Here is a 23,497-nt window from a genome sequence, read left to right as displayed (position 1 = left end):
GTGTCAGGAGAAACTAAGAAATGCATGACGTATGATGAACTGAGGGAATATACGTAGCTATAATAGTGAATAGGCTCAAACTTGTGCTTGTACCTTGTGACGTCCGTTTTACTATTGATGCCAAGTAATTCACTTCCACACAGAGTCCACACAGTGTGTCCACTTTTTACACAGCTTGGAATAATGAAAGAAAATAAGACGCAAATCTTCGCAGTAGCAAATCTGCATCGCACATTTCTGACATTCGGGCAAAATAAACACTAAACCCACTTAGATCTCTCATCTAAATGTGTTCGCGTATCAGATCCCAGACACAAAAGAAACCCAATTTGTTTAGATAATTTAGCTGCAGTTTTTCAGCAGACACATTCCTTCTCAGTGACTGTGGATATTATGACAGAGCAACTGAAACCAGACCAGATCCTCTGGCTCTCACACGCACGCATAAAAGCCAGCGTGCTGCGGTAATGAATGGATTGAATTCTTACAGATTCATCTTGCTGCATTTATCAAAACTAATAATATTCCCAATGGTTTTACAAAGAGCTTAAAATCAAAGCACTAATACAGTGACCCCAAAGCCACTGTCATATGTAACCACTTAGACCCAATCATTTGCTAAACTGCAAGCAATCTTGGACAATAGGATCTGTAATTGAGTGGGTTTCATAATGTGTTGAAAAAAAAAAAAAACCTGATCACAACCAGGAACCTAAAGGCTCTTATTTTCAGTCAATGGGACAGAGATAAAAGAGAGGTAAGAAGAAACAGAGAGTGCTTAGGTAATCCAGAGGACTTCCACTCAACTGCATAGGTGGTGTACGTGTTCTGTTGTGAAGACACCACGAGATCCTCTGGGTTCCATTTCTGTACTTCCGTTGAAACTTCCATGCTTTATATTGCAAACAAACGTGTTTAAGCAGACTGCCATCTGCTTTACAAGAGTGACTTCAAGTTTCCAACTTTTACAGGGTATAAAGATTTCCTTTTTTATATCACCGATTTTGGCTATGCTCCTCTTTTCCAAGGAAATATCACAGCGATTAACAACTTTATAAGATCAAGCAATAAGTTTGTGTCTTTTAGCAAAACTTTATAAGCTAATTGTTCGATTAATATCGTACCCAAGTTCCACCACAACCAGATCAATATACATCTTCACGTTTGCTACTGAGCACGCCCCATCAAGCACTCTGTGAGGTCTGTTTGCACTGTAAAGTAATGATTTTTGATCCAAATGAGAAGAAATTGAATCATTGGATCTATTGTTGATCCCAAAAGTGCAGATGTTGATCCATAGCTTAGGCTCAATGACTCTAAAAGGCCAATCATAGAGTGCAACCGCCTATTAATTTTTCCTATGACTATAAAACTTCTCCAGCAAGACCATACTTTGACTTATACCCCAGCATGTCAAGAGCTGCCAGGAAAACAGGATTTCTAATGTGAGAAGGCACCAGTGACAACAACAGTGAGAAATCCACATCCTCTTTGTTGTCATGAATAATAAAAAAGCCATCACCTTCCACCTTCTTGCACCCATCAATATCACGATGTCTCGAAGGCGACTCGTCTCTTAGTGTTCCACTTAACCACAAGACAGCCTTTCTTTCTGTGTGCTATTAGCTGGAGCTTGACCTGCTCCCAAAAGGCCAGCGGGTCAGAGGTGGAGTGTTGTGAAAGCACAGGCTGTCACTGGCTCTTACAGCGCTTCCACATCCCGCTGACTAAAAGAGACACACACACACACATACTGTACACACACACCCAAACACATACTGTCTAAACATACAGGAGCTTCTCCTGCTTTAGTGAGTCCCATTAGACACTTCAACCTCCACTTTAATGAACAACCCCCCCCCCCACCCCACCCCCCACCCCCAAAAATCCTCTCTCTTCTGCCCCCCCTCAATCCGAGAACCAGCCTTGCGGCGGCACTCCAATGTTAGCGACTCAGCATGTTTTCAGTGCGGTGTGGACGCGCTCTCAATCATCATTAGGGGTTTTGCGGAGTCCTGGGGTCTGGGCAACTTGCCAGGATGTGTAAAAGTTTCCATGAGGAAAGCCTTGAGTTGCCTTCAGAAGCTTTGGTCGTGGATGGAGATCCTCAGGAAGGTTAGAATGCCTTTTTTGTTGCCGGAGGGAGGGTGGCAGGAAAGGAGCACCGACAACAATTCTGTTTCCAGTTTGAGAAAACAAGCCTAGTAGTTTCAAATGCACAAACTTAGAATTGAGGAGGAAACAATCACAAGGAAAACTACCCTGTAAGATGAGGCAATCAGAGCACATATGTCAAATGTCAGAAATCGGCAGCGGCTGCGTTGCACTCTGTGTTTTTCTTATTTTGGGGAATAAGGGCCCTCTGTTTCCCAGAGAGGCAGCTGGTAGAAATCTGGGCCTCTGATTAGCACTAGTTCCTTTACTGGGTGCTGCATTCAGCTGCATTTCATGATATCACCCATCACAGCAGCAGCTAATGAGACAGGACACACGGCAGCAGCCTCACAGGAACAAACGTCTAGCCCAGCCAGCACACAAACTCTGCTGTACGCACACACACAGGCCGCACAGCCACACCAAAATACCTATAAACACCAGGAATAGGGGTCAAAGTGAAGGATTTGCAATAAGCAATGTGAGCTGCATTTTCCCACATTAAAAAAAGGCTGAGATCAAAAGTGTGCGTGTGCATAGATGGACATGTGTGTCAGCGGTAGTTTGAGACAAGAGGAGGTATGATGTCACCAAAACTGCTCCTTCAGACGTGTGACAAAGCAGGCCATCATTTAGCATTTCTTTTTTTGGCCTAATTAGTGGGGCTAACAAGGCTACCGTAAATGCTGCAGACTTTTTTCATCAGTTCTATTGTTATCCACACTGATGTCATTTGACTGGCGTTTTTCTCACAGTCATGTGCCTTGTAAAGTACAGATAGCGGGCTGTGAGTAAGTACGAAATGTCTGCAAATTTTGGTTTTATGTGAGCCCCACCATGCGTTGTTTACGATGGTGAGTCAACAATGCAACGAGGCAGAGTCGTCCAGCTGCACGAGCTGTTTTCATCCTCTTCACGCTTCCATTCTCTAAACCATGCTGATCTACTGCTTCGCTCTAGGATGATAAGTGAGACTGAAGCAGGTGAGAGCCGACGAGCCACAGAGTGAAAATGTCTGCTCCGATGTAGATCTGACTGCCAACTGGATTCTTCCTATAAAACCTTGTTGCAGACACCAGAATCGCCGCCTCATGTCTTGCGCTGTAGTTAGTAAGCTTCAATCACAGCAGAGGGAAGAGTTTAGCAGATTACAATGGAGACTGCGTATGGCAGTCAGGGGGGTTTACATCTCAGACTCCCTCCATACTAACCAAGCTCCTCGCGGTACAGTAGCTCACCGTTGATAAGTTGAGTGATTTCTCAGGGGCTGCGTAAAATTTGGGCCTGACCAGCGAGACACATTTCCTCTGGCTGATGAGAGCCGGAGGCCTCAGCGTTCAAGCGTGGGAGGTGCTCCACTCTTGGGGAAGATCAAGTGTGCTCCTGCAGACTCCAAATCACCGGCCCCCAATTGCTGGGGAGGAACGCTACTCTACATGGCTGGCGTTAAATCACTGCTGCTGTGGTGAGGTCATCCGCTTGTCTTCCCTCTCTAATGGAGCGCTCAGCTCACTAACATACAGTGGTAATGCGTGTGGACGGCGAGCGGGACGTCCTGTGAGCTGCCTTCCGATCTTATTTATTTGAGCTTAGGGCTCATTTGAGGGGTTTGGGATAGGGCCGGGCCTGGGAGCAGTAGATGCCTTTGGAGTATGCTGTTACCACCACACACTTACAGGGACTCCAGGAGTTCACCACAGATGCTTGCACAGACGTTAGGTGATGCACAAGCGCTGCATATTGAGGTTTTTCAAGGGGCTGCCTCAGTGTCCTTGGTCAATCAATACACATTCCAGCGCGTCCCTAATGCAACTGTAATCACTGCCTGAATACATTTGGCACCAGGTCGGAGGAAGACTGAGCCTGCTAAAGTGACAGTGGATGGAGTAGTGGGGAAGAGAAACAAGGTTACATGATTTCACCTTAGCGCTGTTATGTACATTTGGTATATCGTCATGCTGTTGGTGTAAAAGGACCCCTTGCCAACCCTATTACAAAATGCAAACTAAAGCTAGAGTTTCACTTTATTCAATTAATGCTGAAATGAAAGCTTCTGCCTGCCATAACTATTAAAAACAGTCCGAAAGAATTTCAAATGAGTAGTTTTGCTTCCAATTAGATTTCCAGAGCATCCGGCAATGCTCAGAGAAAAGAAAAGAAAGAGGAAATGAAAAAGTTGGAAATCAGTTTATATATGTAGCTGATAACAGGCAGACATCCCTCCTGTCTCTGTATTGTCTGTTTATGAGGTGAGGACTAATGGGACTCATCAGGACTGACAGATATGCTGACAACTGCATTTCAACTCAATTACAGTTCCACAGCACAACTCCCTTGGTCCCCTCATGCCTATCACCCCTCTACTCCCAGAGCTGTTGAGTGAAGTGTGCACACACACACACACACACACACACACACACACACACACACACACACACACACACACACATGCATTGACATGCACGCACACACACACACTACATTGGTTCACTGAACAAAAGGTGCACAGGAAGGGTAATATTCCTGAGTTCAACGTGGAGTTGTCTTCCCCCCGCATCCTAATGGAGGCTTCAACATTTAAACCTGGCACAATGCCATTGATGTGTTCTATGAATATACAGAAAAACAACACGTGGAGCCTCTGATAACACAGATAACAGGTTGGTGACCTGAAAGACATAATGTGGGATGGACACGGGAGGCAATAAACTCGGCCATATGGTCCCTTGGGTGTGACTTTTTCATTGCCAGAGGGAGACCAGTGACCCTACAGCCTCCCCTGATGACGACAGCCGCATGGTGTCGACTCCATGGGGAAAAGACGGGAAAACAAAGCCTCGCCTCCTGCCTCCCAGCATCCCTCCCAGAAAGATGGGGGGAAAAATGGCTCGGTTCAGGAAACCCCTACCCATTGTTTTGCTTCCTTCATTAGTCGTTGTGTCAACAGTTTGGTTCGCTACGCGTGTGCCACTGTTTTTGTTCTGCTGCACCCCGGCTGACCTCCGCGCTCTGATGTTTTGACAGATTGTTTCAAAATCCCATCAAGGCAATCCCCTGTTTTAAAGTAAAGCAGCCACTTGGACAACATAAGCCGGACGGCACGTTGTGCCAAAGGCAAATAAATCAGCCAAGTCTAAAATTACACAAACCTGACGCAAATCTGCCGCCACAATTTCATCAGGAAATACTGAGAGGTGTGGCAGGGTGTGGCTATGTGTGCGAGCTTGCAGATAAGCAAAAGGTGTTAAATAAATGAAATGTGCTATGTAAACAGCCACTTTTGGCATGACCGAGAGCTCATAAAGAGACGCTTTCATCTAGAAAAACAGCTCTCATTATTCCAAAGATTATCAAATGGAAACTTGCAGACAGTGTATGTACACCTTGCTTCTTGTAACTCACCATCATCTAGGTACATCTGGTCCAGTTCCTGGGGCTCCTGTTTGACGGTGATGGCCATTGAAGGGGGACTGGCATCCTCAGGTAACAGGCTGGGTGAGTTGGCTGCTGCCTGAGCCTGACTGGGGCTGTAGGCCTGAACGAACGGGCTCTCCGCAGTCCCACCGGGAGTGGAAGGGTGCGATACCGGGGAGGATGAGGGACTGCTGTTGGCATAGATAGGGTGGTAAACATGGGGCCCGGGGCTGTTGAGGTGGTTAGGGCTGCCCTGGGAATGGAGCAACCCTAGAGAAGAGCTGTGGTCTGGCGATGCTGGGTGGGCGAGGCTGGGGCAGCCAGGGGTCTCCTGGACGGAGGGTACCAGGGGGCCTGGTGGCGCTGCATGGCTGGGGCTGTTGGGGAGGCACTTGCTGTATGCGACTGGGGATAGGTCATGCAGCGTGGGGCTGGAGCTGGGGGACGTCGATGGAATGGCAGCATGGCGAGGTGGGCAGGAAGGGTAGCCACCAACCAGGCAGGCATCAGGATCGGCTACAGGCATGATGGGAGTCAGCCTGGGCTGGCTGTAATAGGGCTTTGAATGCATGGGCAGTCTTGCAGTCCCCAGAGAATCATATTCATCACTGGGTTCTGTCTTTATAATCGGCACTGGGGGAAAAAAGTAGAAAGAAAGGTGGAGATATTAAAAAACGTGCAGGGAATCCACGTGGCGCAGTGAGTGCACGAGTGAGACTGAGTAAAGCAGTGAGCAGGCACAATTGCGGCCACGATACCCTCCATTATCCAAACAAACAACCACCAGTGGATATGGGCTTGGTGTCAACTTGGCTGAGCTCTCTAACAGAGAAACCCTCACGCCTCCCAACCGCCACCCCTCTTTACCACACCGTGAAAAAAAGCAAAAGAATAGGGGGGAAAGAAAAATGGATGAGTCATCAGTGTGGAAAGCCACAGCTGGCTCTAATCATGAATAAGACCTATTTTCTTTGGACTCTCCTCCAGCTCTGATATCCAATAAAAGACTACTTTAAAGCACTGGGCTTCTGCTGTTGCTGCTGCTCAAGAAGCCCGGGACCCCTCGGTTTTCTCCACACTGTAGCAGTAATTGTTTCTCTCAGGACCAAAAGATAGAGGGAGAGAGGGGGAGGAAAGGGAGATGATTTGATTTTGATTAGGCCGCCTGAGCTCCTTAAGAGGCTGTGGAGCTGTGCCTGTGGTTTCAGGAGCTTCAGGCCTCAGCTAATGCAGGAGAGTGCAGTGACCCCACTTGATCATCTTGCCTCCTCCCTGCTAATTTCTAATCCAGCACAGACGGTCTGCACTGTTTCCTGATTAGTTCTGACTGACAGGTCTCACATGCTTCCAGTTCACTTATTGAAAACAACTTTTTATTAATTAAAAAATTCGAAACAGAGCTATATGGCCTGGGTTGAGAGATGGAGGCCACATTAAAAAGCTCACTGGTGAGTTATTATGTAAGTACACATGCACAGACTGTGCCAGCAGAGAACTAATAGGGCAGTGTTAAGATACCCAGATGCATAGCAAAGACTTCTGAGTCACAATGGGCACACTGTTTCTATTTCTACACATTGTTAAAATGTGTTAATGGGTGTGGTGAGCGTTTGATGCCAACCATTAAGAGTTTTTGGCTGAACTTGCTCCAAGTGACATTTACTCAGAGGCGTGCAGATGTCATTATGAATAAGATGTCTGTCTCAACTTTGTGTTTGCGTTTGTATACAATAGAACCTTTGACAGAGAGTAAAAGCAGAGGGGGCAAATGAAGTGAATGAAGCGCTAGGTGTCATACGAAAGACAAGCTGTTTTTCAGCGTCTTATTATTTGGTGGGACTTGGATTTGAAAAGACACGAATTACGGCTGGAGCCTCTGGGGTGCTGAGCTGTGATGTGGTGATAACGCAGAGCAGGGAGCACATTTACGTCAGCCTTGTCTGCTTTCAGAGCCCAGGGAGCAGACCTGGTGGCTCGGGGAGCATCATAAGGTGAGGGCGTCCTCTCCATAGACTGGGGAATAACAAGGCATCAAACACACTAAATCCACAGTCTCTTCCCTCAGTCATTCTCTTCCTCTTTGATGCCTTCTCTTCAGTGTGAACGGGTGGCAAGGTGCCACTGTTATTATCTGATTTGATCATTTTTACATTTTGGCTTCAATTTAAGAACTGGATCTGTGAGTTGGAACATATTTTGACCTTTTGCTGTTTGAAATCACATTCAAAGTCCTGTAAATAAATCCTTTATAATAAAGCTTGATGGACCTGACTTAAGTACAGCTAAATGAGAGACAATATTATTAGTATTATTTCTAAAGGATGTCATGGTTTTGAGGCTCTTGAAATATTCCAAAGGAAGTAAGAAATTAAGTTTGAAATGTGCAAACAAAGCAAACTCATGGCTGTTAATTTATATGGAAGAGAAGCAGAGCAATGAAAATCGCAAACTGTCTAAATGTTTGTGATTGTGGCTTTATCTGGATGCCCTTCTTAAGATTAAACAAACCTAAGTCACAAGATTTCCACCCTGTGACTGTAACTAACATGAGAGTTTCATTTAAAGAAACAGGGTGGATCAGCAGTAGCTCAGAAGGGAGGGGATGCTGTTGTCCTTTGCAGCCACACTTTGGAATCCAGCTGGAAGGGACAGGTGTATTTTTGAAAGAGGAGTTGGGTTCATTGCAGCTTAAGGTTTTCATTCCCAGTGAGGTCATTTGTCAACATTTTCCTGTATGCCTTCTGACTATGAGCAAGACTGGCGAAACAGGAAATCAAATCATGCTGGACTAATGGCCTTTCTTTAAAGTTTCAAACATTTTTTTCCCCAGCTCCTCCCTCCTCTGCTTCAGATACAAACAGTGGTCTCCCTCCAGATTGATCCATCTGTGCGTCTCCTTTCCTCTTTGCATGTGCGCTGAGAAAACAGATTCACCAGGCGAGTCCCAACTTCAGCTGGCTTTTATTTCCTCCCAACCTGTGGGTTATGGCCCACAGACAGTTGATGTTCTGCACATGGTTTTCTCTCCATCTCTGGCAGTTTCCCCTCTGCTCGTATTAAACTGATCAGGCCTGATCTGGGTATTTTATTGAGCGCTCGTTTCCTCTGAGGAGAATGGGAGTCGAGACGTAGATGTGTGCTGTCTGCGCCTCTATCAGTGTACTTGATTAGGAAGGACAAGCAAACATGGCTTATGTGGATTAGTAAATTATCGTCCAGAGGAGGCCCTCTCAAAGCGGATTTGGGGACAATAAAGGTTCCCATTTTCATTTATGATGCTTTTTGGCTGGGATATGACATTATCACGCCGCTGCGAAAAAATCAGGGATAGTGTTGTTGCAGAAATGCTGAACTCATCTTGTTCTAGCGGCATGAATCTCCAGTGACATTTAACATGGAGCAGGTGGTAGTTCATTAACTCAAAGGTACCTGGTGCACCATGTCCCACTGTGTAGGCAATCTGGTCACCCAGTGTATTGTGGGCCTTGGTGTACTGTAGGTGAGTCTTACAAAGCCCAAAGCTGTAGACATGACAGAAACAGCTCAGTCTTTGTCCAATTTTCGGGAAAAACATGACTGTGCAAATATTTACAAAAAAAAAGAACAATGTGTGGTTCATCAACTTTTCCTCTGTGTCACAGAACATGTTTCTGACTTTCCCCTCTCCAACTCCAACCACAAACCAATGCGGAGGGGGGGAGTCGGCACCCGTTTGCGTTAAGAATAGAACTTGATATTACAGAGGAATCTCCAAACGGCCTGTAAAAATAAAGGGGTTCCGAGAAGTTCTTCGCTCCAGCTCTGGTCACTGCCAGCACTTTTTTGGCATTTGTTGTTTAATGTGGTTGGTGAAAACTGTTTCTTATTTGAAGAGCAACACGTCACGACCCTTACTCACGCAAGAATGATTGGAAGGGAGCTCGGAAAAGGGAGGTTTATTCCAGGAGCCAGACAAAGACATTTGTACCGTATGTACATCTCAACATCACAGACAGCACTTTGGCATGACGAGACGCCGCAAACGCTGCTGATGGTTCATCTCCACATCAATTCTTCACCCAGAAGAGGCAGCTTTACCTGATATTCAGAAACTCATGAGCAGCAAAAAAATTGGCATAATTGGTTTAACTGTTGCATACAATTTATGCATTTAACTCTAACACATTCTTTAAAATCAGCCTTTCTGTTTGTGGAAAGACTCGAGTTCTGGAGGCCAACTGAACGATTGCTTTGCTCGTGAAAACAGCTGACCTGCGTGCTCTCTGCCATACTCCACAGTGCTAATGACAAATCTCAAGGGGGATGTTTCTGAATGGCTTGAATTCCTGTTTTAAATGGTCTGCAGCAGCCATCCACTCACATCACTGAGGCTTATCTTTATCTGTCAGCTGGTAAGAGTGAGAGCAGCTATGATTTCACCACAGACTGCATCAGATAATGTTATAATTTCACGTTGGATGCAGGACGAGGCTGAGAGAAGATAAAAATCTGTCTGAAACAATACAGTCTCTATTGAAATGATATGTCTGATTGGAGCTGAGGGGCACATACAGCATAGTGAAACTTCTTTTTTCTGTTCTCTTTAGTTCTTCAACTGCAGGCTTAGGTGTTCAGCCACAGTAGGTGCCAACCGCATTTGCATCAGCATGAAAGAATAACAAGACGGTCACGTGACTTGAATGGAAAATAAAAGTGGTTTTCACTAGCATCTGTGTCCCAGAGAGTGTTTGCTTCATCCTTCCGCTGTTTCAAACAAGTCAGGCTATTTTCAGGGTTGGGTTTGCCTTTTTATAGATGAGCAGACACCAGAGTGTGAAAGAAATGTTCTCTCTAAACAACGTCAGTGACCACAACCGTGCTTGAAGTGGGACAGCAGGCCGGAAGAGTCTTTTCATACAAGCAAGCAAAAAAGTGTTGACAACAGCTTGTGTGTATTTGTCTGTGTGTGTGTGTGTGTCCTCCTCCCCAGCCCACCCCGAGTACCTGGCCACAGTGTTGGTTGTTTCTCTCAGTGTTGACACACACACTGAAACCCTCAAAAGCAAACAGCGCCTGGATTTCCTCATTCTTTGTTGCTGTATTGAAACCATGAATGTATTACAATCATCATTGCCACAGAGGGTCTGTTTACACTGATTATAACCTCTATACGTGTTCTTTATGAATGCTTTTCAGTCAGTGGGCACTGATTAGTCACTTGGCCAGCTAGCATCATGAATAAGACATCAAAAACATAAATTTTCACCACTGCCTCTGTATTTTCCAATTAGTCAAACTCTGTGATTATACATTAGATTATAATACAGCTTTCATGTATAGCAAGATGCAGCTCTGCTTATGACTGTACAGACCCAGATATGATATTGTAATATGACGCCTCTGTACTGTGGATTACTTCTTTGATTTAAACATTAAATATTTGTTTCTATGAAGGTGCCGTGTTGTAAGTTTTAATGTGTGTCTTCAAAGTGTGGGAAATCTCAAAATGGAACTCAATAGCTTGTGATTTATGGCCTCTTTGACTTTAACACTTGTTACTTAATTATGCTCCTTTGAGCAGACATTGGCCCTGCTTGTGTGGTCTACACTGTACTTGTGGTTTACTTGGCAGCAAAAGAGAGAACACAACAAGTCATCTTTTAATTAGAGCCGTGTTTATGCTCAGGAAACTGACTTAGAGATGCATAGTGGAGGCTGAGAAGCCTCTGTCTCATTATCTCTCTTTCTCTGTGGAAGTACAACATATTGAAATGGATATGCTATATATGGCCACAGTTTGTCTGCCCCACACTGGTCCAGTTACCCATAAAGCACTCGTTCATCATATAATCAGGCATCTCCAAATAGGGTCCTGCTCTACTTTCTCTCAGAGCCTCATCCAAAATCCCAATCACTTGTATCTCCTGTGGCCATAAATACATCTGCTGATAATCTAAATGTCACATCTTATTAACAGCTGTAGACTCACAACACAAAGTATACTAACCCAGCCGCATTAGATACATTAGACATAATCGATGAAAACAAGATACCAGCCTTTTGATCTAATGGATTTCACTGGTTATCATGAGAGGGAGGTGGGTCTTGTAAATGAGGGGTTGCTGGTGGAAATCCCTTCGCAAGCTGGGACAATGTGTGAGGAAATCTGTGGCAGTGGAGCATCACGAAACCTGCCTTCATCAGCTATTGTTCAGGTGGTGGAAAAGTTGTTTAGTACCTTACAAAAGTTACAAAATTCCCACCTGATTCAGTAAAGCAACTCAACGGACTTTGGCTTTGAAAAAAGGAAGCATTGTTTAGTGAGCAAACATGCTCAGTCAACTTTCTCTGGCTACATAAAGATAAAATAACAGCATTCTAGCCATATGGTTGAAAGTGATACCAAAGCTGATATTTCACCTGTGGCCACTGTGAAAAGTCAATAGCTCACAATGTCATTTTGAGGCTGAACTCTTCTCTAAACTCTCAGCAATACATTCTTCAAATTCCACCTTGAAAGCCATCTCTAAACACTGAGGCCAGGGACACATGATGAACACACAGATTGGTATTCCTGGGTTTTCAGGTTGCTACATGAATGACAGGGCAAAGCACTACCTGGTGGATGCGTGTGTGTGTGTGTGTGTGTGTGTGTGTGTGTGTGTGTGTGTGTGTGTGTGTGTGCATTCGTTGGTGTGTTGGTGAAGCAGGAGGGCATTGTGTGAGGTGGGGTATGAAAGTCAGGTCACCAGGGGATTGACTTCTCTACATCAACAGTGCTCGGAGGCTCTGTCACTCAGCAGGTACACCTCATCGCTGGGGAACGCGGTCTCACTACAGAATAAACACACCTCACATCTTCTGCTCTCGCTCACAGGCTGCGGCCAAGTGGTGCCAGGCCTAACGACAGACCAAAAACTGCCCACAAATTTCACATGGCATGTTGACGGCTGCAGTAAATGAGAGCGGTTTGCAGAGTATGCAGCTTGTCAAAAGCATACACGTTAATGTCACCGGCAGTAAAAAGGTGGGAGATGTGTGATGCATTTATGATGATTACCATTAGGAGGCAGGTAGGTGAAGCGCTGGTACTGGCTCCTCTTCCTCTTGCCGTTGCAGACGTAGAAGTTAACCTGCACCGGGCTGGATATTCTCTGGTTCCTGTAGGGTGGGATCTCCACAACAATAGCGCTCTACAATACAAATAAGATACAATAAGATATTCCACATTTCTGATAGAAGGCCATCAAAAATAGTTGTATTTACACATCTGATTTCATGTCCCTCACCAAATGTAACTGTGTAGTATGACTTCCTGCAGCATATCAATCAATAGCTATGTTTATGTTGCAGCTGGCCTGCATTGAGCATACTGATTCCAAGGGGCTGGACTGGGAACGGGTCTAATTGAGCTTGTCTGGACTGTGTAGGTGCAGTAGTGGAGCCCACAAGGCTGGTCCAGTGCCAGTGTTTGTCTCTAAGGAAAACCCCAGGGCTTTAGCTGTGTCTCCGTACAGTGCGAGAGGAGGGAGGTAGCTGGCTTATTTGTTTGCACAGCCATGCCTCCCTGTGGAGAGGCTTGCATGTTGCCCTCCCCCCCATGCCAGACCTCTGCAAGTCTGGACGGATGTGAACTTTGAGTGCTTTCCTTCTGACAAGGGAACATTTTCAGAGTTTGTCTGAGCGTTTGTGTCTAATTCCTGTGATGGCTGTCAGTCTCGCAGGGGCCTGAGCAGACCAGAATGGGGAAACTCTGACAGGAAACAGGTTTTCGTTGGTCATCACTGTGGATGGAGGGAGCCGTAGGGTGGGGGGCTGAAGGTGAGGGGTCTGCGTCCTCAGCCCTGGTCTGCCCTCCAGATGACGACAAAGAAAACCTGCAGGTGGCTGAGTGTGTCAAGTCTGTGTGTGCACATGGCTTTCCCTCTCTGTCCTAACCAATGAAAGTTAGCACGCTCTGGATGGCAATAAAAACACAGTCAGCCAGGCCGGCTGGAGCAATTTAAAGTAGTCTGGAGGCAACTGACATAAGAAGAAGGCCAGCACTCTCTTGCTGTCTCCCCTTACTTGTTTGTTAGATCTACAAATAAACACACTGCTGTACTTGTCTTTCATCGACCTCACCTCCCCACACCGCCGCCCCCAGCCGAGCCTTGCACGCCCGCTAATTTTCCAGCATGTGGGACTCCAGCCATAGCACATCAGCCAGCCCTACAGGCCAATTAGACATCAGAGTCCATATTTACCCTCCTGATGCAACCAAGTCATTTACCTGAGTGAAATAACAGCAATAACAAGGACAAAAACACCCTCAAGTTGCAGCATTTACATGCGCATGGCTTATTTCAGACCCTGTGCAAGTGTAAATTGCCTTGGTTAGTTTACACAAAAAAGGGGGAAGTGCGGGGAGGATGAGACACCGCTGATGAAAGGCATCAGCAATTCAAAACATACTGTCATCAGGCACAAGCAAACAGGTTTTCACAGATCCCATACTTGACTCTCCACACTGAAAGCAGATCTGACGAACCTCAGTGAAATCTTAATTAACTCCAGAGCACAACTAGCTTTCTGTGACACGAACAACGTTTGCTTCGCTCTCTTGACGATTGCTTTCGCTCCATTTTATATTAACACAATCCGAACGTGTGACTGAGCGTCAGTATTTTCTCATTACGGCTCTCATAAAAAGCAGCAGGTAAGAACAGGGGTGTAATCCACTCTTGGCTGCATGATCCCGGCACAGGCGAGGTGTTGAAGTCCAATTCACCACACCATAACACTCTGCTGTGAACTAAATGTCTGGCTATGCTGGGAGGGCTGTGGTGTGAGTGCACGAGTGTATGTGTGTTTATACTTCCATTGTGTAATCTGTGTGTGTGTGTGTGTGTGCGTGTGTGTGTGCGTGCATATTTGAGATGCAAAAACAATATGACAATATGCCCCTGTTTACTCCGTGCGGGTACAGAGATTTTGTGAAAATTCCATTCAGGATTGCATGGACTAATCATCATTGTCTATGTTGCAAATCGCAACGTCTTAGCAAAGGTTACATCATTATAGGGGACAGATGAGGAGGAGACAGCGAGAGGAAAGGAGAAAGTGTCAAGGGAGGGTGGGACTGAAGACAGCAGGAGCATTTCCAGTGCGTCATGTTGGCGAGGTGCACTTACAGATTTGACAGAGTTCTTGTCAACTTTGGCTTCTGTCTCCCACAGATGATGCCCATCTATTGACAAAAGAATAAAATACAATGTTTAGTACGGCTCATTATGAACTGCATTAGTATACAAACAAGACGGGCTTTAAACGGAGGGTGGCTGGATGGATTAGGATATTATTATTATTATGAACACATTCTCCGTTGTTATCCAAGCAAAACAGCCAAGCATTAGTGAAGGCTTTGAAAAGTGAGAGCCTTTAGGTTCTGGCCTAAAAAATGCTAAACAAAACAAAGGAAAAATATTATTTGAAGTTTTAGAGCATTATGAGGAGTATTTCTCACAATTTTATGATATTTTATACAATTAATCCAAAAAATATATCATGAAGTTAAGCTATAAATGCAGCCTTACAGTAGGTCAGATCAGTGACAGATCCAAGTTTGTTTAATCTTCAGCTCCGACCGTATTTTATTCATCTCCATTAAGTTCTTTTGTGCCTTCCTTAAACCTTAATTAGATACTTTTTTTTTTCTCCCTTTCTCTATTCTGAACCCTGCTCTGTGAAACTATAAAAAAGCAGCGTTTGTTTGTTCTCTTTTCTTCTCATCTCCATCTTGTTGTGGTAAGGAGGTTTCCCTTGCTGCCATGCAATAAAAGGCCCGTGAGCTACTGCAGCTGCTGGGAGTCTGCAGAAGCTCAGCTCACATTCTTTAGGTTTTCTCTGTGATTTCATGCCACACCTTAGCAAGCAGACGCTCTGGGCTCTGCTAGGGCAATCAGCACCAACCACAGTGCCACTTTTTTTCTTTTTTTCAAAACCGATGACTCATTAGGGCTGTCAGAAATAGAAGTGACACAGAACAGCCTTTGTGTCAGTGGCACACCATGCGAGGGAATAGCATGGGCACTGTGGCACTGCTACTGTATGTTAGCAGGGGAAGGTGGTAGCTGTGCCTTTATGGATACAGCAGTACAAACACTGTGCTTTGCTTCTGGGACAGGAAGCCATCAGATAAGATAATCAGAGTCAGTTTCCAAATAACTGATAGCAGAAGTTGAGCAGCTCTGGAAGATGTGAAATCCTTATTTTTTTCCCAAAGCATTATGTTTTTCACATCATGCAGAGAGCGAAAGAATAAAGCATCCCAGTCACGGTTGGCTTATTATTGGTGAGCTGTGGTAGTGGGGGCGGGTGGTCAGCTTTATTATTCAGAGAGTGAACATCAGTAGATATCTCTTTCCAAAATGGCCATATTAAAACTGAGAGAAAGAGAAAAACAGACGGTGGACAGATCAGATAAGGATTTTCTATTTGAACTGGTGGAAATAAGAGTTGCATATGGAGAAATGGGCCTGGCTGTAATAGAGATGATGTGGATGAGCGGCGAATAGAAGGAGGCTGGTACGCAAGCACTGCCACAGGGCGCAGCTATGATACTGTGCATGTGGCAGGCGATTGAGATGCTCAAAAGAATGAGGCACACGTAATGCTGTGAAGTGGCTAAGAGTATGGAAGGGCAATTAGAGTGAGCACAGACAGGGGGAAGGTCAGAGAAAGGGAGAGAGACAGAGACAAACAGAGATGAGCGTTCCTCATGTTACGTCTCGGGGAACCAAGAGGGAATCTCACCCGCCTCCGCTCTGGGAGACACTCCAAGAGGGAAACCTTAGACTACGACGTCAACCCCAACCTCCACTAGTAAACATGTTTTTCAAGCTTTTCTCCTTCCTTTCCTCTTCCTACCTTCCTCTTCATCTTTTCTCTCACCTTTCCTCAGTCACTTTGTCACACCAAACTTTTTAATGATTACTCCAACAGGCTTAGCAAACCTAAAACTGAGAGTGAATTGGGACAGGGGCCACATGTGGCATACCTTTGCGAGTCAGAGAGTGCTGTACGACTGATAACCACAGAACTTTCCATTCACTCCTTCTTCCCTGCAACATCTGCAAAATGCTTCTGTTCCCGACAACACCTCCTCCTTCACGCAGCCTCCACCCACGCATAATGCACACGCAGATGCAGACACATGCACACGAACAGCCACAGTATCCTCTACCTTTGCTCTGGCCTTCAACTTGAATGGTCGGGGGGCATGAAACAATAGGTTCGCCTGGAGAAGTCTTGGTATCATCCAGTCATATTTAAATAGAGCAATGAATGGACGCATGCAAGCACACAGACAAATAGAAACACACAATTATTCTTTCAGCTTGAAGGTAAACCAACATCTGTCTATTGCTCTACATGACTCACTTGTGCAAATGGGATCAACAAAGGCTAATACTGACACAGACGACCAGGACAACACGCTCATTCATCAGGCAATTAGAGCACAAGTAGGGTGAGGCTTCTTGGAGTCATCTCTACTTCAATTCTTGACAGCACATAATGTTGTGAACACGACAACGCGGCAACAGTGTTGCTCTTATAGTAAATCTCACACAAACAAAGCCTCTCATTTGTCATTATTTGGTTAATGATGATGCAGAGACTATGTCGTCCACTACGCTCTTGTTGGTGATCATCAAAAGGCAAACAACCACTGCAGATACCAACTATATATTTATAACATTCATTGGGTTTTATATCTAGCACATTCCTGATTAGACTTTTTTTAACTAAGCCACAGATAGCTGAGTAGAGACATCTTTGTCCTCACACTGACCTTCCACGTTTTGGCTTTCCAGATGTGACTCTTCCTTCAATAAAGTGTTGTGTAGTGCACAACAACTTCCACTGACCAAAGAGAGTTCATTCAGTATTTTGGAGAATGGAAAATATGATTCACATGCTTAATTGCGGAGGTTGTCTTGTGAAACAACCCAGACATATTTTGCAGCTATGTCTCTTTTCCAGAGATGGTTTTCAGGAGTATTTTTCTCTCCTTCCTGTTTATATACGTCAAGGTTACTTTCCATTTTAATACCACTCTGCTGTGCCTGCCTGGGCTGAAAATGCTTTTTACACATATTTTCTCAGCAATTACCTTGTTGTCCAATGAGGAGCAAAGCCAAAAGGCCAAAAGGGTTTCCCCCTTGACTGATCGCAGAGGTGCAGCTGCTTTCCTCCCTGAAGCACCTGACCCCTGCCAATCTGAGGACTGGTGAAATTGGAGAAAGGTGAGTCTGCTTCAGAGTGAGACGCTTCTGTATAAATTATGACCTGAGGGTAGATTTATGATAGTTTTATTGTGAGAAAGTGAGTTATTCTTGGTGTTTAACAGGCAAAGCGTGAGCTGACTTGACCTCTAGGCGCAGTCTGAGGAGGATGACAGTCAGATTTGATCCTTTTCTCAAGACTCCAGCTGTGTGGCACTGTGTCTGAAAATGATCTAAAGACTGAGAGGGATGGTTGGAAGATCATCCAGACTTTTACAATTGTATAATAAGCCTGTTTGTGTTCGCAAGGAAGACATTGCTCTCCACATCAGAGTCTATGGAGGGTCGCAGTGAGACCCTTACTGACAGAACTTCAAACAGCATGTATGGTGAATAGTGTTTCATCAAATTGTATCAGTATTCTCATTACATGGAGGGATATTCCTTGAGAATGGCCCCACAATGGGCAGTGGAAGTAAATATCTCTGTCTGATGTGAACCATTTATCTGGCTATAACATGTTTCTACACATCTGAAAAAAGGGTGGAGGCCAGAGGACAATCGAGACATCTTTCTGTTTTGATAGTGATCAGCTCCAACCGATTCCTTTGATGAGCAGACGTGCCCAAAGCAGAGGCGTTCCAGCATGGTGCACTGGCCTGTTGCTGATGAATGTTGACATCATAAAAGAAATACATTTTAACTAGCCGGAGGCTTTGTGGGTGAGAGGAAAACTCTCAGTTCTATTTCACATAAGCGTCACCTTAAAGCAAGAGCCTATGGTTTAACTTTGTGTCCGTGCTGGTTAACACATTGAAAGCACAGGCTAAGCAAACAAAACAAACCTCATTATGGGCTGCAGTGACATCTTCCCTTTCAACTCTGTATGATTCACTCTTTACTCATTCATTTGCCATAGGTACACCCTTAGAGATAATTCATTTTATGGAGGGTGGCAAAGGAGCATGAGAGGCTAAGCCCTTACAGCTGTGTTAGAGGGCTCCTCCAAGAACTACAATTATTATACATAATCATTGATTTTGGTGCGGTATAGCATCTTAATTAGACAGGATACTATAACTCATACACCTCTGATCTCTAGCCTGAAGCAGGGGTGGAGGTTGACCTTACACTGCCACAGTGCCAAAACTGTGAGCCAAGATTATGGAGGTTATCCTAGCCTAAAGCCAAAGGGCAGTCTAGACATAGTGCTAGAAGTATAATACATCGACCGATTTGTCTGGTGTTTAGACTTGCCCAAGGTAGAAGTGTTTAACGGAGTATAAATAGCCTTTGAATGAACTCAGATCACAGTCTGTAAGGGCTGCGTTCCTTGAATTATGAAGGTATGAGGACCCAAATATTTCAGCCTGTTGCTGAGGAGTTTCCACATGACAAGAGTAATAGCCTAGGGGTATTGTTGTGGACTATCCTGTCCTAATGTTACAGATTATACTGTAGCTCACAATTGTCTTAGTCTTGGCTGTGAGCTCGACCAGCCTGAAGCAGAGGTGGAGAAGCTGCAGCCCAAGCTGCGTGGTGCTGCCGAGCTCCAGGCAACGCTCCAATCCCACCAGATGTAAAAACTATCCAGCTCACCAGGGAATTCCCTTACCTCTCCTTTGAGTCAGAGTGTAGGCTTTCCCCAGTTCTCTCTCTCTCTCTCTCTTTCTGTTTGTCTGTCTGTCTGTCTGTCTGTCTGTCTCTCTATTTTCCCTGCCTCTAGCATTCATTCCATCCATGGAAAGCAGGGCAAGCCAGAACACACACTGCAATAGGTGCGCCAGGTATGTCCTCCTACTCTAGTGCCAAAAGAGTGATTTGGGCAAACCAAAACACTGACACAACCTCAACACATACATATAATAAAATAACAGCAAAACCTGAACCAAGCAGAACAATTCAAAAGAAGACAGAAAGTTTCAGAAATGTCCACACTGCAGCTACGTCAAGGGTACAACTCTCCACTGTAGAGAGAGAGAAAAAAAAAAAAAGATAAGGCCTATTAAAAATACATGTCAACAGTAATTACTGTTGAAAAGACTGTTTACATTGCAGCAGAAACAAAAATTTGGACTGAGGTTCTTGAGTCTATCATTATCTAGTTTCAGTCTGATTACTTTGCTCTCCCTGCTATGTGTGGTCTGTGACGAACTAAAAAAAAAAAAAAATACAGTAGGAAAAGCAGTTGTATTGATTTATTTTAGAAACTGACTCTACACTTGGCATTCATGAACTAAACAAGAGTCAACATCAGGGAAGGATAGGATCACTTCTATGCTCCGACGTCTCAGCACGCAAGGTTATAAGTAGGATTTCTAAGGAAGTCCTGTCTTTTTCTGCCTCCCTTCTTCCGCTCCTCTCTCTTCTCTCTTCTACCCTCTGAGGGTCTCGTCTTTTCCGTTTCCCCTCTACAGGGAATCCCTCGCGGATGACTCACTGAAAACACTTCCTACCAAACGCAAACAGGCCCGCAGGCTAGCAGCAATAGTGTGCACACACGTACACAACAACAAACACACTCATGCATGCAGTGGATGCACAGAGTTTGCATCAGTTATCCTGTGGGTGACGAAGGCGAGCAGTGGGGACAGACGTGGCATTTGAGAAGTAAAAGTAATTATTTTTCAAGGAGCATTAGGGTCTCCCGCAGTGGCAACAGCTATAAGCTCTGCTCATTTGATACTGAGGACATCTCAGGGGGTGCGGACAGGCAATCAAAACAATGTAGAGAGGAGGAGAGGAGGATTAAAGTGGCAGCGAAAGACAGACAGAGGGAAGGTATGATTTAACAGTATAATATGTTAAAAAAAATACATGTAGGTTCCTAGGGTCTGCCATTTATCTACTCTCCCATGATAACACCAAAATCAGCTATATTCCCTTCACAGATTCTCTGCACTGCTGCAAAATGGTAGTATTAAAGCACATACTATTGTATGCTTTAGCCAGAAATACTAATATAAAACAGAATTATAAAGTAGACCTTATTTTAGACTAAAAACGCTTTTAAACATTTAACTTAACATTAAGTCTAATTTTAGAGGTAGTCAAGTTTATTACTTGCCTTTTCATTCGTTTATTTTTTGCTTTAAAAAATACAAATTTGTCCCTGGTAGCTTTTCTACTTGATGCTACTTGATGTTTCTCAAATTAATAATCATTTTGTCCCTTTTCAGATAGTTCGGCCACGGTCCCTAAACAAGCGTAAACTAAAGTGGCGACACGGAGCACCAGTGTCAAGGCTTTGCCAAGGACTAGTCTATGTTTTTGGTGTCTCTGTTCTCATCACTAAACCAGAAACTGTTAATGAGACAATCTCTCAAATGTCGATGTCATTCATTATTTAAGAGATCTGTAATGAATTGTAATCTGCAGGCAATTCCAAAACAGGCATCTGGGTGTGTTTATACTAAAAGCAGCTACATTGTAGACTGTGCAAAAGAAAATGGGAACGGTTAAAGAAATACATGAATTTATGATTTACAACTGTCTCATTTGTGCTAATAAGCTTTTGTGCTGTGTGTGATCTCCCTCTGACTCAACTTGGATGATTTGAACTGTATATAATTATTCACACAAGTTGGACTGGGACACTCAAAAACCGTCTGTTGCTCCTTAGGATTTGTGGAATTTTCTGGAAGGTGTTTATTGGAGTCAATTTTGGAAAGTGAGCAGCCGTCCTGACCTTTGATGGCAGCAACAGTAATGGCTGTCACCACTGTGGCAAAAGCAGTGATTGGTGTCGTGCTGTACAAAGAGCTCGGCTGTACATACGCATGTGTGTGTCCCACTGTGTGTGTGTGTGTGTGTGTGTGTGTGTGTGTGTGTGTGTGTGTGTGTGTGTAAGCACATGTCTGCGAGTAGTAATTATTGCGGTGCAATGCTCTGTATTTCATGGGTGCTTTTAGTCATGAACTTTTCCAGAGGAAAATAAAACCAAAGTTATAGAATAAATCTGTAATATAATTATAATTTTATTGGCTTCTTTTTTCCTCATCCCAGTTTGGGCCTTCTAAATCAACAATCAGAGAAATTTTAAGTCTGAGAACCTTCATGAAACAGCAGGATTCTCTGATTAAAATGCCAAAAGACAATATTTTGCAGTGTATTTGGGACATGAGTACTTTTCCACACTCATACTTGCTCATAGATAGTTGCCATTAGTGAGTGATGTATGTGTTCCTGTGGGCGCATGTGTGTAGAGTGTGTACGTCGGTCTGTAATGGGCTTTTTGACTTAGGAGACCCTGGAAGTGGTGGGTCATTAAAGTTTACATAAAAGCAGACTAAGTAGTAGACAGACAACCTCTCTTTCGATCTCTCTCTCCTCTTCTCGACACCACAGAGACGGAAAACAAACCACTGAAATGTCGATGGCAGGCACGAGTGTGGGGATCCCGCTAGCGCAGAGCTCCACATCAGCTAATGTCTTTAACGGGTATCCAGGAGAGAGGTAAGAAGAACTGAGAATGAAATGAGAAAAAAGGAGGACACAGAGAACCCAAGGTAGACAGGAAGTGGTGAAAAAAGGGAAATACAATCTAGAATGGGTCATGAGTCTCAAATTTCAGGGAGTGGAGAAGTGAAGGTGTTGTGTATGCATGGGCTTTCCTCTCCAGGGGATCCCCCTCCATGACTAAGTCAAGCCAGGAGGAGGGAGACCCCATATTATCAAGTTCATCCACCCCCTCTCACCCCACCTCTGCCTATCCCTTAACCCCTAAGAGAACTCACAGGGGAGTGTAGAGAAGAAGAAGACATTTTGTTGTCTGTTCTTTCAGCTTCTTTTTCAAGCTGTTGTTAATGACATTTTTTAATTGGAGGGGGCAGTGAGCAATGACTGAAGCCTCAACTTTGAGTGTGCTAAAGCAGTGATGAAGGGTTCAAGTATTTTCTACTGATTCAGACTTTGAATTCAGTGATCCACAGAGGACTGTCGGTGGATTTAAGCACAAACAGCTGACAAGTAAATCATTTAAATTTGATTAGGCAGAAGATGAAAGCCGGTCCCGTTTTCTTTTTCTTTCTACTGTACGGGCTACAATGATTATTTAAGAGTGTCCTTCTTTGGATTCTATCAAAGCTCTGTCATCTTTCCTTTCTTGTTGCTCATCATCATGATGAGCAGCAGCATCGTGTTTCAGGAGAGGTATCATGGTGCTTGACCTTGATTTAGTGGGTGCAATCAAGGAAATGATCGCTCACTTGCAAACTTGATCAGTGGTGTTTTTACGATTGCTCCCTCCCACGCAGGGAGGAAACAGCGAAAAATCTGGACAACAAGGAATGAAGGGAATAGCCTCTTCACCATGACTCAGTGACATGCAGTCAGGGTGAGTGTCTGCTAGCATATGTGGAAGAGGGAGCTACAGTAGTGATTGTAAGCGAAAGGGTTAAATGGCGAAAGCAAGGGAGTCAGGGAGGGAGAGGCAGCGAGGGAGAGAGGGAAAGTGAGAGACAGAGACGTTGCACATGCCCTGGTTGTGATTCATTCCTTAACTTGTGGCGAGCACCAGTGAACAGGCAATGGAAACTTCAGCAAATGTAAATACGCTTTGGTTAAAAATATAGTGGCTTAATGCACACCACATGTGGCTCTCTGGCATGGCCTGCTCTATTTTGACGGGAGGAGAGACTGAGGAAACGCGACGGAGGCAGAGAGGGAGAGGGACGCTTGAAAGA

The 23,497-nt window shown here is 44.6% G+C and overlaps 1 protein-coding gene across 1 annotated transcript in view; it reads right to left on the bottom strand.

The window, feature by feature from the left end:
• The window catches only part of LOC139333744 (nuclear factor of activated T-cells, cytoplasmic 1-like), a 55,884-nt gene that overhangs the window by 12,176 nt on the left and 20,211 nt on the right, over positions 1-23,497 (bottom strand). The window contains exons 7-9 of the mRNA XM_070966373.1: positions 14,721-14,776; positions 12,608-12,740; positions 5,557-6,201 (exon numbers count right to left, since the gene is read on the bottom strand). Of these exons, the coding sequence (XP_070822474.1) occupies positions 5,557-6,201; positions 12,608-12,740; positions 14,721-14,776 (834 nt within the window). The remainder of the gene's footprint in view (positions 1-5,556; positions 6,202-12,607; positions 12,741-14,720; positions 14,777-23,497) is intronic.

Source organism: Chaetodon trifascialis, chromosome 7 (genome assembly GCF_039877785.1).
Source record: "Chaetodon trifascialis isolate fChaTrf1 chromosome 7, fChaTrf1.hap1, whole genome shotgun sequence".
In the NCBI taxonomy this organism is placed as follows: domain Eukaryota; kingdom Metazoa; phylum Chordata; class Actinopteri; order Chaetodontiformes; family Chaetodontidae; genus Chaetodon; species Chaetodon trifascialis.
Note: the sequence above shows the minus strand (reverse complement) of the source record. Positions and strands in the feature narration are given on the sequence as shown.